Source organism: Pelodiscus sinensis, chromosome 5 (assembly GCF_052426305.1).
Source record: "Pelodiscus sinensis isolate ZL-2025 chromosome 5, ASM5242630v1, whole genome shotgun sequence".
NCBI lineage: Eukaryota > Metazoa > Chordata > Testudines > Trionychidae > Pelodiscus > Pelodiscus sinensis.
In genome coordinates, this window is record NC_143056.1 from 43,266,819 (window position 1) to 43,279,377 (window position 12,559).

At 46.3% G+C, this 12,559-nt stretch overlaps 1 protein-coding gene across 3 annotated transcripts in view; it reads right to left on the reverse strand.

The window, feature by feature from the left end:
- Window positions 1-3,716: 3,716 nt before the first annotated feature.
- The window catches only part of IFT43 (intraflagellar transport 43), a 67,974-nt gene continuing 59,131 nt past the window's right edge, over window positions 3,717-12,559 (reverse strand). For all 3 annotated transcript variants that reach the window (XM_075926852.2, XM_075926853.2, XM_075926851.2), the window contains exons 6-9: window positions 7,864-7,936; window positions 6,094-6,169; window positions 4,756-4,818; window positions 3,717-3,955 (exon numbers count right to left, since the gene is read on the reverse strand). In XM_075926852.2, the coding sequence (XP_075782967.1) occupies window positions 3,836-3,955; window positions 4,756-4,818; window positions 6,094-6,169; window positions 7,864-7,936 (332 nt within the window). In that variant the 3' untranslated portion in view covers window positions 3,717-3,835. The remainder of the gene's footprint in view (window positions 3,956-4,755; window positions 4,819-6,093; window positions 6,170-7,863; window positions 7,937-12,559) is intronic.

The following is a 12,559-nucleotide window of genomic DNA, read 5'->3' on the forward strand; positions in this document are numbered from 1 at the left end:
CCAGTTCCTACTGCTAGGCTGCCCCTATTGAATCCCTCCTGCTTTGGGGGCATGGCCCGGGACCCACAGGATATGAGGTCCCACTGTTCTTTGTGCTCAAGGCACCAATCAATCTTAATCTGCCTCTGCTCCAGCCTTTCACTTCTCCAGGTGCTCTCCACAGTCCACTCCTCTGCCCTCTCACACAACCTGATCCTGACTCGCTTTCCCCCTCACCCCAAGTAATCCAGTCCACAATCCCCCAGTGCTCCCTCCTAAGCTCCACCCAGCCCCTTTGGCCAGCTCCTTTCCTACCCACCTGACTCATCTTTTCTCAGAGGCCCAGCTCTTCTCTGGAGGCTCCTCACAGCCTTGCTGGCCTACCCTCTTTGTTGGTCTGGGAAGTGAACAGGCAAGCAGGGTGCTGCTGGCCCAGAAAGATCAGAGCAACCTCTACAGACAAGAGTCTGTACTGCAAAGCCTCCCTCCCCAGCACAAAACACAGCTGCATGCTCTTCTCCCCTCTCCAGAGAAAAAAAACATAGCATAGGCTTTCCCACCCAGGCTTCTGCTTGTGGGGCGATGTGCTGCCCCCCTTTACCTCTCAAATGAGGCCTGCACCAAGTGAGCAGAGGGTCCATACAACACACTCAGCAAATGAAAGGCTTGGCTTCAGTCACCCCACATGGGAACCACTCAGGAGATGTGGCTTTTAGCACCACTCTCAGTCCCTCACTCTAGTCAGGGGAGTGCAGTGCCCCCCTGTGGTGGGAGGAAGAGAGAGAAAAACCTCTGCATCAAGTAACCCAGACCTGTGCCTTCTGGGCAGCAGCTTCAAGCCCCTGCGTATGGGAAAAGCACAAACAAAACAGAAATCCTTAGGGGGTCCTCATGATGGTGGTCCACTTCAACCTCCAAAAAGCATAATAACCTAATATTACAGACTTAGCTTCACCTCATGCAATCAAGGAATTCGGATTCACAGTTCCCCCTGCCTTTGTGCCCTAGTCTTGGGGCATCTTTAGCTATTCCAACAATAATAAACTGTGGAGTGGTTTTGTGATGTGGACTACAGACTACTAGGAGGGGAGAGCCACAGTTCTTTGTGACAGTATCTGAAGATCTGAGGCCCAGTCATCTAGCTGTGGAAGGTGGAAACCCCAAATGCCCCACTCCCTTGCAGGCCTTGCTCTCCCTCCCCTTGTTTTAATCATTTTTCTCTCCCAGTTTGTGTTGTTTTTCTGCTAGAGCAGTTAAGGATGGAGACCGGGAGATAACGTAGGGTGGTAGCAGCAGGCATGTTGCAGATATGCCTTAGTGGAGAGTACTGGGAAGGCCATGCTGAGTCTATTTTGGAAGCTACGGAACCTTCCCTCTCATTTCCAGGGCTGAGGTATAGATACATGTCCATCAGTAGATCCCTGTAGATAGCCACAAAGCAGACATCTACAAATTTGCAAGGTTCTAGATACAAAATCTGTATCTGCCGCATCCATATCTGCAAATATGAGCTGATATCTGCAGATTTGCAAGGCTCTACCTATCAGGCTTCAGAGATGCTGGGACTAAGAGATGGCAGATAGCAGCAGTAAGCTATCAGCTCAGCAGACAAATGGTGCATGCTGGAGTCTGACCTTACATGGAAGGGAAAGAGGACCCCAACATCAGTAAGTCCTACCACAGTTTATAATTAAAAAGAAAACTCTTCTCTGGGGGAGGGGCAGATCTTCCCCCTCGTTCTTCCTAGGTGTGTATATCTGATCTTCTGAGCTGCTTTGTTTTGTTGAATTTTAATGCAAAGTTTGGGATGTGGGAATTACCCCGTGAGCCAGACTCCTTGAAACACAGAGGAAGAAGGTGGCTTGGCTGGGAAGTCGTGATGGGGAACAGCTCAAACAAAACAGACTTCTCCACTTTAGCAAAGCATTTGGCCTCGTCCACCAAACACTGGCATGTTGTATGTATATGGGCACTCCCAATCTCCCTCTCTACTCTCATCCCACTTTCACAGTCATTTGGGGGACTTCTTGATTTAAAAATTAATATCTCCCACAGTCTAAGTGCAAGGGGGCAAGGGCACCACTGTTATGATAACAGCCTGAGTAATTCTCTTCTATTCATTGTCATTTTCATAGTAAGGGCACCTGGGTTGCCCATGGTGAAAAGCTCAGAGATCTTGGAAGCTGGTCTCAAAGCCTGAGGGTGGGTGGGCACTGCAGTTGTGTGTGTATGCCAGAGGTACTGGGGAAGTAATTTCTATGTAGGTTAATACTTCTGTTTTCTAATACACAGTAGAAGTGTATGGGTCTCTCCAATTACACACGAAGGGTTTTGAACCCTTCAGGGTTCTGAGGATCCATTTTATTGAAACTACCACAGATAACTAGACAAGACTCTTTGCCCAGTTAAGCATTTATTCCACCTTTATTTTTCAGAAATCAGCCATTGTGCTGTCCCGTCCCCTCCAGCCATGGTGCAGTAGCACAAGTTTCCAAGATGATGCAATGCCCTTCACACTGAAGGCCCTAGTGTAGGGCTCCATCCTGTTCCTCTTTTGCCTTCAGCATCATCTCTCAGGGGGCCCTGATGTTACAATTTAACATTTGCTGCATTCAGAGAGGTAACTAGACTGGTTGTGCTCTCAGCACAGCAGTAAGAATGGAACACAATGAAAATATACCAACCAAGCATAAAGCCTGCTAAGAAACCAGCAGCATTGTTCTCCCCCAGACATCTGAACCTCATAGAAGAGTGTTTACACTTGTTCCGCATGGGAGAGATCACAGTCAAAAGCTCCAGCAGCACAAAGCAAACAATGACCACTGATACTATGGGGGTGGATGCATTAAAAATAGCTAAATAGATTTCTCTAGGTAGCTATGAAAGATGTTAGGTCCTAAAGAAATACCCAACAGGGAGTTCCCCATATCACAGCAGCAAGCCTGGCACTTTCACATGTGTGGCATAAACAGCATTTTCTTTACAAGCTACCTATCACCTAAATTAGCCCAGGCTATTCTTTCCACTGTGTTGACAAGCTAAGTAGGGTTAGCTCTGGTTAGTAATTGGCTGGGAGACCACAGGAGAAAATTCAGGTGCTGCAAAAAGTAATAATGCTGAGAATTTTGTAGATAGTGCTCTTCACTCTAAGGGTATATCTACACTACCACCCTAGTTCAAACTATTAAATGTAGGCAACCGAAGTTGCAAATGAAGCCCGGGATTTAAATATCCCGGGCTTCATTTGCATTTTGCCGGGCGCCGCCATTTTTAAAGCCCCAATAGTTCGGACTCCGTGCCCGCAGCTACACGTGGCACTGAGTAGGTAGTTCGGATTAGGCCTGTCCAAGCACAGGACTAAGGATGCTGGGTTGTTGGAGGAATTACCTCTGGATGGGTAATTAGGCTGGGACCACATGTGGCATCTGTTGTGCGAGAAAGATGGTAACCTCAATGTCCTGGGTAGATTTGACCTAAACTCCTTTGGAAGCCTCAATAGGAAGCCATGTTATCCTTCTCCTGTCCTACCCTGATGTGTGTGTAGTACAGGTGCTATGTTTGCACCCAGAACAGGGTGCATTGCAGTAGCAAAGGACAAGATTCCAGCAATAATTTGTGAAACATCTTGAGAGGAAGAGCTAGAGAAATGGAAGTGACTGTTCATGTGTCATTTTTTAAATTTTAAGTTATTCAGTATGGCATTTTGAGAATATTAATGTTCAAAGACCACTTTCCTATTGTGCTCCCATCTCCTTTATTTTCATATCTGAAATATTTTCTCAAATACAAGAGTTGATAAAAAAATAACTAGCGCTATTTACAGCTGTTTGAGTCTGAGTGGTGAGCTGGCCAGAGCTCAGATGTTCTTGGAAAGACCCGAGTGCTCATCTCTCTCAGATTGTCCCAGGTCCCACTCAGTCATGAGTTCTGAAGACACTTCCGTGTAGAGATGGTCCCAGTCCCAGCAGACATCCTCCTATCAAGAGAAAAGAAAAAAAATACTGAATTGCTACAGGTGACACCTAAAGGCCCTGAATGCTGCTAAATGGCCAGGTGAACAGCTCAAGAGAGAGAGCTACCACTCTGAATGCAGAAGGAGCATTAGGGCCAGGTCCTAGATTCTATTAGGAGCACTAGAAATCCCAAGGCAGTTTCAATACCTGCCACAATTTATATATGTTAACAGGTCAGGTTATGTTTTTAAAATGCACCCCAAAAGGCAAGTTATAGACTGAACCAGGCAAGTGCAGGAAGAGGCTGTAAAATCTCCACCCATGCCCCTATACAACTCTGCCAAATCACCTCAGTCCTAACTGCAGAAAACCTGCTATTCCATTCCTACTATTCCACTAAGCTTACCCAGTTCTGCTGGTGTTCCTCTCTCCTAACCTGTTGTTCCAGGCTTGGACACCCCATATACGTCTGCCTCCCCCCCCCCCCCAGTGGAGCTGAGGGTGGCTCGTAGAGGCAAAATGCAATAGAACATTGATTGCATCAGAAGCCCTGTGCCCAAGTGAGAGATAGTCCCTAATAATCCCTTTGTGTTAGCTCTTTCAGAAGGGAGGACCCAGCTGGAAATGGTGCCATAAGATCTGGTATCACATTCAGGGCCCTGGTAATCCCTGAAATCCAAAATCTCTTCCGACTTTATCCAACTGAAACAGGTTCTCTCCCTTGCCCCATTAATAAGGCCCTAGGCACCATGTACAGCCTGTCTGAGGAACTTGCAGGCCGGCAGAAACAGCTCTTCTAGTTTCCGCCTCATGACAGGCTCACCTCTCGTACTTCCTGTTCTGGGGCTAAAACTTTGGTAAGAAGCTTCAGATCAATCTCTCCATCCTGTGAACACACAGCAGATCAAAGACTTACTCCAACAGATCAGACACGGAAAAAAGGGACACTCCCCCCCACACACACACCTTAGTCAGGAACAGGATGTTCTTGGTAAGACAGTTGCATTCCTGCTTCCTCAGGGACAAATGGCTTCTTATGGGACAGGATTAGCAGGTGGCAACTAGATGTGGGCAGCTCAGAGGGATGGGGAAGGAGTACTGACACCAACCCCAGTGTTGCAACACTCACTGTGATGTCACACATGCTGTTATTTCTGCCTGATTTGGGGGTGTATAAATTTTGTCTGAGAATTCTGAGTGGGTGAGAGCCCAGAAAAAACAAAACCTTCACCCATCCACCGCAGCCCAGGAGAGTTAAATTAAGAGTCTGGGGAAGCCCCTACTGTAGACTGAGACAAGTGCTGCTGGGACATACTGAGGATGAACTGGTGACTGTGGAGGGGTGTATTGCCTGGCAGATGCATAAGGCAGTCAGGACCTGCATGCCTATGTATATCCATTTTGTGTCTGTGTCACACAAACACAGGGGGCGGGGAAGGGGAAAAATGGGGAGGACTAAAAAACCAGACCAAAATCATCATGATTTAGGGGATCTGTGTTATGATTTTTGAATGTTTAGGGTTGGCAATATGGCAGTCTCCAAGGGGATAGGAAATCACAGCTTGGCACCATTTGGGTTAACAGATGTGGAGACTTCCTTCCTGCTTGAAAAACGCTCTTTGGGCTATAGCAGCATGAAGAATTCCTGTACCCAGACTAGCAGCCCAGACACTGAGGGACGGGATGCATGTGCTTCCGGTAGCATGAGAAGGAGCAGCACTTTAGGTGACCCTGGCTGAGGAAGGAGCAGTACTGTGTGTGTCCCAGGACTAGAGAAAAGAGCAGAGCACAGTGAAACATGGATAGGCAATGTGTTCTAGGAATGTACACAACATTGCTGGAACCATGCTGGGTGAGGTAATATGTTATTGGACTAATAGAAAACTCAAGGGAAAACTCAAGGATGCTGACTGTGTAAATAAATGGCAATTGGAGCAACATTTCCAAGTGGACACCAAAGAAAGGTGCAAGGGAGATATTTATATCTAGTGTCAGAGGCATAGTAGGACCCCTGCCAGAGCAAAGCGGAGCAGGTCTTTGAAACCTTAGGGAGGTTGTAGTAAGTATCAGTAGCTGTCTCGCTTTTCTTGGAGGATATGAGGAGATAAGAGATAGGTGCAAAGGGGGTTATGTTGACTACGAGATAGGTGCGCTCACTCACCAGGGTTTGGAAAGCAGCATACTTCATGAGATCATTATCCAGGTCCCGGAAGGTCAGCACTCTGTTCACCTGGATACTGCAAGAGGGAGGGGCAAGAAACACAACTAGCTAAGGCTACGTCTATACTACAGGCTTCACAAAAATTTACGCAAATGAAGCCCGGAGCAGAATATCACCATGTGTCATTTGCATAATTAATTAGCAGCCGTTTTTGTGCAAAAAACCCGTATTGTGCAAGAGCCGTTCTTCCTGAAAATATGAAAAAAGCCTCTTGCGCAAAAACAGCTATTAATTAATTTATGCAAATGAAGCACAGTGATAGTTTACTCCGCGCTTCATTTGCATAAGCTTTTGCGGAAGAAGGCTGCAGTACAGACGTAGCCTGAGTGTGGAAGCACCTCATGCTCCACTAGAGAGCAGTGCACATGGATGGGAATCTGGGAGCATCCAGCTTGAGTACCCATGTCCCAAGAGAAAAGGAATACATGAGTAGAGAGGAATCTCAGAAAAGTCTCTCTACTGCCATTTCCATACCAAATAGAACAAAGATTTGGACATGGAGTATTATTATTTACTGTACCATGAATGTCAAGGAAGCCTCATACACACTTCTTCAAAGCAGTAGACGCTATATTCATAGGAAACCTAACAGCAAAAACTGCACTCGCTGTTTAGGAGAAAAGCTGTCTGATTGTTCCATCTGGCTCCTAGCCAGCCCTACCATGCAGCTTCCAGCATACTGAGGTCTCTAAGTTTTCATGGAGGCTTTGAAGTCATAGTAAGGCAATGCAGCTTTTTAAAAGGTTACTTGCAAAGGGGGGAGGGAGAGATGAAAGGGTGTTATGATTGCTTTTCCTTCTGTGTGATGTAACAATATAAAGGAAGACCTGCATCAATTTTATTTCTGATTGTCTTCTTACATGAGAAATATGTGTCTTTTACACCCTGAAAGACTCCATGGATGGTCAGAGAACTGATAGGATCATAACATGATAGAAAATGAGAAAGTAAAATCTGATGGAAAAACAAAGTGATTTTTAATGAAAGCGGTCTTCATTTGTTTTTGATAACACCTATTTAATTTCAATGTCCAATAAACATCTGGGAGGAAAGACATCTTATTCAAGATTCAGACACCATATCTCTACAATTAAGGGCCATAAAAGCTCCCAATACATATGATTCAATAAATCACTCAACAGCACAGAAAAGAGCAGATTTGATATTCCCTGATATAGCTAAGATAAAATGAAAACAAACGTTATTTTTTTCCATTTGCTGGTCACCTTTGAGATAAATCCAGAATTAGTTTGACTAGTACTTTTAACCAATAGGATTTGCACCACAAATTAACTAGGCACTTGAATGAGGCAGATATCATATAAAGGAAAACAATTTACAATCAACCAGTGAATGGTTAATACATCTACACAAGAAAGCAGTGTTAAAGGTTGCATAGGCAACCTTCAATTGGTCATTTCCTAACTTTGGTTCCACTTTGCAATCTCAATCTTGTTCTTTTGATGTATTTTTGTATGTATATAGAATATGCTATAATCACTTTTGCTACATATTTGGAAACACTACACTGGACCCTTACCTATCATGCAGACTCACTATCATAACACATGGCATCAAATCCTACTGAATAGGACAGCCACTAATCTTTCTAGAACATAAGGTAATGCAAGATTTAATTTCAGCAGTCCCTGCTGAGCCCCAGCTGTAGGCCGTGACTCTAGACTTGTGATCATGTGGCTATGCTGTTACCTGGGTGGAGCTGCCACTTGCATGGCAAGATCTTCTTCCTGTACTTCCTCCAAGTCTGGGATCACTGGAATATCTGCAACAGGAAAAGGCCACAGCAGCATGAAGAAGACAGAATATTGAGCACTCCCTCAGAATCTAGACAGAAGACAGAATATGGAGTCCCACTCTCCAATGGTACACAGTGAGAGAACACACTCACAGCCCTCAACAGAAAAACAATGGCAGGTTGATTTGCAATGATTAAAAAAGCATATTGTTGAATAATAAAATAAGCTAATAAAGTTCTGAAACTTGGAGGCAAAATAAAGTCAAGAGAAGCAAATTTGTGCTGCATTAGGACTCACTAGACAGTCATGGATTCTCCATTTGGAATAACCTTGAACCTTATGGGGTTGCCATCATCCCATAAGCAGAGAAGAATTCCCTTCATATAAGAATCACTATTCGTCCAGCCCAGGCTCACATTTTATTAGAGATTAAAAATATCAAATTTCCCTCAGAAAAACTGTCATTTAAATGAAAGGGGAATATGTTTAACAAAGCTTACAATGACAGAAATAAAGAAGTTTCATAACAGATGCCTCCTCCCAAAAGGCATGATTCTCTGGATGTATCTCAAGCTGCAGCTGGAAATCTCTTTCTGATCCCTGGAGCTTGATTTCTCTGTCATCTGTCCTTTTCTCTTTCAGAAGCAATTAGCCTTTCATCTGTTTCCATTTTCAGGCTCTTCCCTAGGTTTTTCTGTTCTTCTCTTGAGCATTTCCAGTACCCTCTCTTCCCAGACCCTATCTCCCACTGAAGTCTGAGCTAAGGGTGTTTGCACAGGTTGATCAGAATGTTGGGTGCAGCCTCTCTATTTCACCAGATGGGGCTCCCCCACCCAGCAAGAGCAAGGACATAACAGCAGGTGAGATTTTGTTTGGTTATAACCCAGGATGCCAGTGAATATGCTACATCCTACTGCAATCCCAGCCATTAGATGTACCTGCCCCCCATCAGGGTAGGGAGATGAGCTTGGCCTAAAATAATTTGAATAGTGAACAAAGCACATAAATCTATCCAGAGTTGCCAGAGGCATAGTCCACAATAGTTGGTTATGGTAAAGGCTCAGTATGTCCCGCCCCATCTCATAACCTCCCTGCTCCCAGGATCCCACAAGAGAGAGCATGAACTCTCAAGTTCACTGCTCCAGCACTGACCACATCCAAGCTGCATTACTGAAGGAGAAGTGGGAAGAGGAGAGGAGATCAGGTTGAAGAACATGAAAAATTTCCTGTTGCAGATATTCCCATGATGCCTTCACCTCAAGATGCACAGTGTGTACCTAGTTTTATATAAACTCAGGGAGGAAATAATCCCAAAATGACCTGGCAAACACAGTGAGTTGGAACCTAATTATGATTTTGAATGAATCTGCTGTGTAGCAGGCCTAGGCTACAGGTCTGCCTCCAACCCATTCCTGGACTAGGGTCACAGCTACTCCAGCTGGGAAGGAAAGGAGAGGAGAAAGGAAAGAGAAGGAGAAAAAGGTGCTGAAAAGCTTGGGTGCAAACAAATGCCCCTTAGAGAAGGTGAGGCACCTTTCTTTGAGACAGATTCCTGGGGTTAACAAGAATAAACAGGTGGGGAAAGTGGATGTTGGAGCAAAATATGACAGTATGATTTAGTACACTGTCCCTTTAAAGACCTAAGGTTTGCTTTGTCCAGAAGGCTGCTCCAGAGGCCCCTGTTCCTTAGGTGGCAGGCAAGTCACATGGCTTAGATCTCTGAAGATTCTTCACCCACCTGGCATCTGAACAAGGCAGGCATCCCAGGGGCTGGAGCAAGCAGGCTGTTCCTGGCTCCATCCGTAGCACAGCTACTGTGGAACACAGCAGTTGGCTGTTTCTAGCTCAACCCTGTTTGCAGCCCAGGCTGAGATGAATATTCAGGAGCTGGAGAGACCGCTCCTCTCCCCCCCCCCCCACTCCATGAAAATTTGGGGCTCGAGACAGAGCCTTCCTAAGAAGCTTCCTCCTCCTGTCAGGGCTGTGCAGCTTCCCACAGCTCCAAATGGCACAGCTCCTGCCTCACGTCCACTCCACATCTCCACAAGCTGCCCCAGTTCCCCTTCCACCTCTTCCCGGCGGAGGAGGCAGTGATGGCCCATCTGCAACAGAGCACGGGTCAGCCCAGGCCTTGGCAAAGTGGCTGTTTGGAGCTAGCCACACAGTGGGATTTTTCTCTAATTGGCTGCCTGCTGAAAGGCCCGAGCTGGATAGAGGCTGCAGAGAGAGGCAGGCAAAGGCGAGAGACAGTGACAGCTTGGACGACCTCAGCATAGACATGCCATCCAGTTCCCCAACTGCCCAACAAACAGGTGCCTATGGCTACAGCAAACTCCATAAAGACTTTTGCAGGGAAATTGAAGCAACTAGGCCTGCTCCATCCCTGAGACAGAGGATGGCAAATGCTGGCAATGCCACAGTGCGGAGTCACTGCACTGTGTGACAAAGGCCTGTCACTGTTCTGCTCGCTCGTGAGCCCTGACTGCCCTCACAGCGGAAGCTGCCATCAAACTGATTCTTCCCAGCAGGGGAATCCAGCTGCTGACAAAATCCAATGAAGGGACAAAAGAGATTCAGCTGATGGAATGACTGACTTAGAAGAACTGAATATGTAGGGCTTAGCTCAGTAATAGCTATGGGGGGGCACAGTCATTGTGTATAAGGGGCAAAGAATAAAGAGAAGCAAAATTGTGTAGACTGGTCTGAGGGGATCCACTTACAAGTAAGGAGATGAAGCTGAGCAAAGACAGAAGCTATGCTGAGTCACTAAAGGGACTAATAGGACATCTCTAAGGGTACGTCTAGACTACATGCCTCTGGCGACAGAGGCATGTAGATTAGACTACCCGGCATAGGAAAATGAAGCGGCGATTTAAATAATCGTCCCTTCATTTAAATTTACATGGCTGCCGTGCCTAGCCGATCAGCTGTTTGTCGGCTCAGCCCGGTAGTCTGGACGCTCCGCAGTCGACATCAAAGGCATTTGTCGACCTCCCAGGTATGCCTCATCCCAGGAGGCATACCTGGGAGGTCGACAAATGCCTTTGATGTCGACCACGGAACGTCCAGACTACCGCGCTCAGCTGACAAAAAGCTGATCGGCTCAGCACGGCAGCCATGTAAATTTAAATGAAGCGGCGATTATTTAAATCGCCGCTTCATTTTCCTATGCCGGGTAGTCTAATCTACATGCCTCTGTCGCCAGAGGCATGTAGTCTAGACGTACCCTAAGCGTATGTCCACAGCAGTGTTATTTCAGAATAACTGATCTTATTCCAAAATAACATAGTGTGCATCTACACTACAAGTCTTTATTTCAAAATAATGTCGAGCTGCAGGACTTCTTACTCTGACTCCTGTAATCCTCATTTCACAAGGGCTATGTCTACACTGGCCCCTTTTTCGAAAGGGGCATGCTAATTTTAAACTTCAGAATAGGGAAATCCACGGGGGATTTAAATATCCCCCGTGGGATTTAAATAAAGATGTCCGCCGCTTTTTTCTGGCTTGGGGAAAAGCCGGAAAAAAGCGTCTAGACTGGCCCGATCCGCCGGAATAAAGCCCTATTCCGGAGGATCTCTTATTCCTACTTCAAAGTAGGCATAAGTATGCCTACTTTGGTACGTAGACAGCACCAAAAGCCAAGTTAAGCTATTTTGACTTCGGCTACGCAATTGACGTAGCTGAAGTTGCATAGTGTAATTCAACTTTAGCCCTGCTGTGTAGACTTATCCTAACTGTCCATTGGAAGAGGCAGGATTGCCATGGCTGGAGTCATTTAAAACCAGGACTGGGCAAGGGCCTGGAGAACAACGGTAGGGATTAGGAAACATTCTTGCATGGGCAGAAGCAAGGGAATCACCAGACTAGATGGGACCTACTGGGTTTTTTGGGTCTCTAATTTCTCAGACTGTCTGAAGGGCTCATCAACAGTTCAGTGGCTAAGTTGAGCTGGGGGCTTTCAAAGATGTTTGAAAATTAGTCTATTCGGGTATGTCTACACTACAGCACTAATTTGAACTAACTTAATTCGAATTAGCTAATTCAAACTAAGCTAATTCGAACTAGTGCATCTAGAACTAAAAACTAGCTCGAATTAGCGTTTTGCTAATTCAAACTAGTATGTCCACATTGAGTGGACCCTGAACCGAGGTTAAGGATGGCTGGCAGCAGTGCCGGCAGGGCATCAGATTAGGACTTAGAGAGTGGAGCTGCTGTCTCAGGCTAGCCGAGGGCTGTGTTTAAAGGGACCCGACCCCTACCCCGGACAGACAGTTCTCAGGGGTTCCCCACTCGCTTGTCTAACTCAATGAGGGACAGCAAAGCAGTCCTGGCTTGGAGTGCCCTGAATGCCCACACTCGGCACATCACAGCACTCGGCCATCAGCCCGGCTGCACTTGCCGCAGGCTGCCATCCGGGGGAGGTCAATTGGGGGGCTGCAGGAGAGCTTCCACCCCAAAGAACCTGCAGAGCCACCCCAGTCCTCCCCATCGGGGGCTCGTATCCCATTCCTCCCTCACCTCCTTCCACTTACCCCTCCCTAGCTCCCCTTCCTGATGTACAAAATAAAGGTCACGTGCGTTCAAAAATAGAAACTCTCTTTATTTAACAAAACTTGGGGAGACTGGGAAAAGGAGGTGGGAGAGGG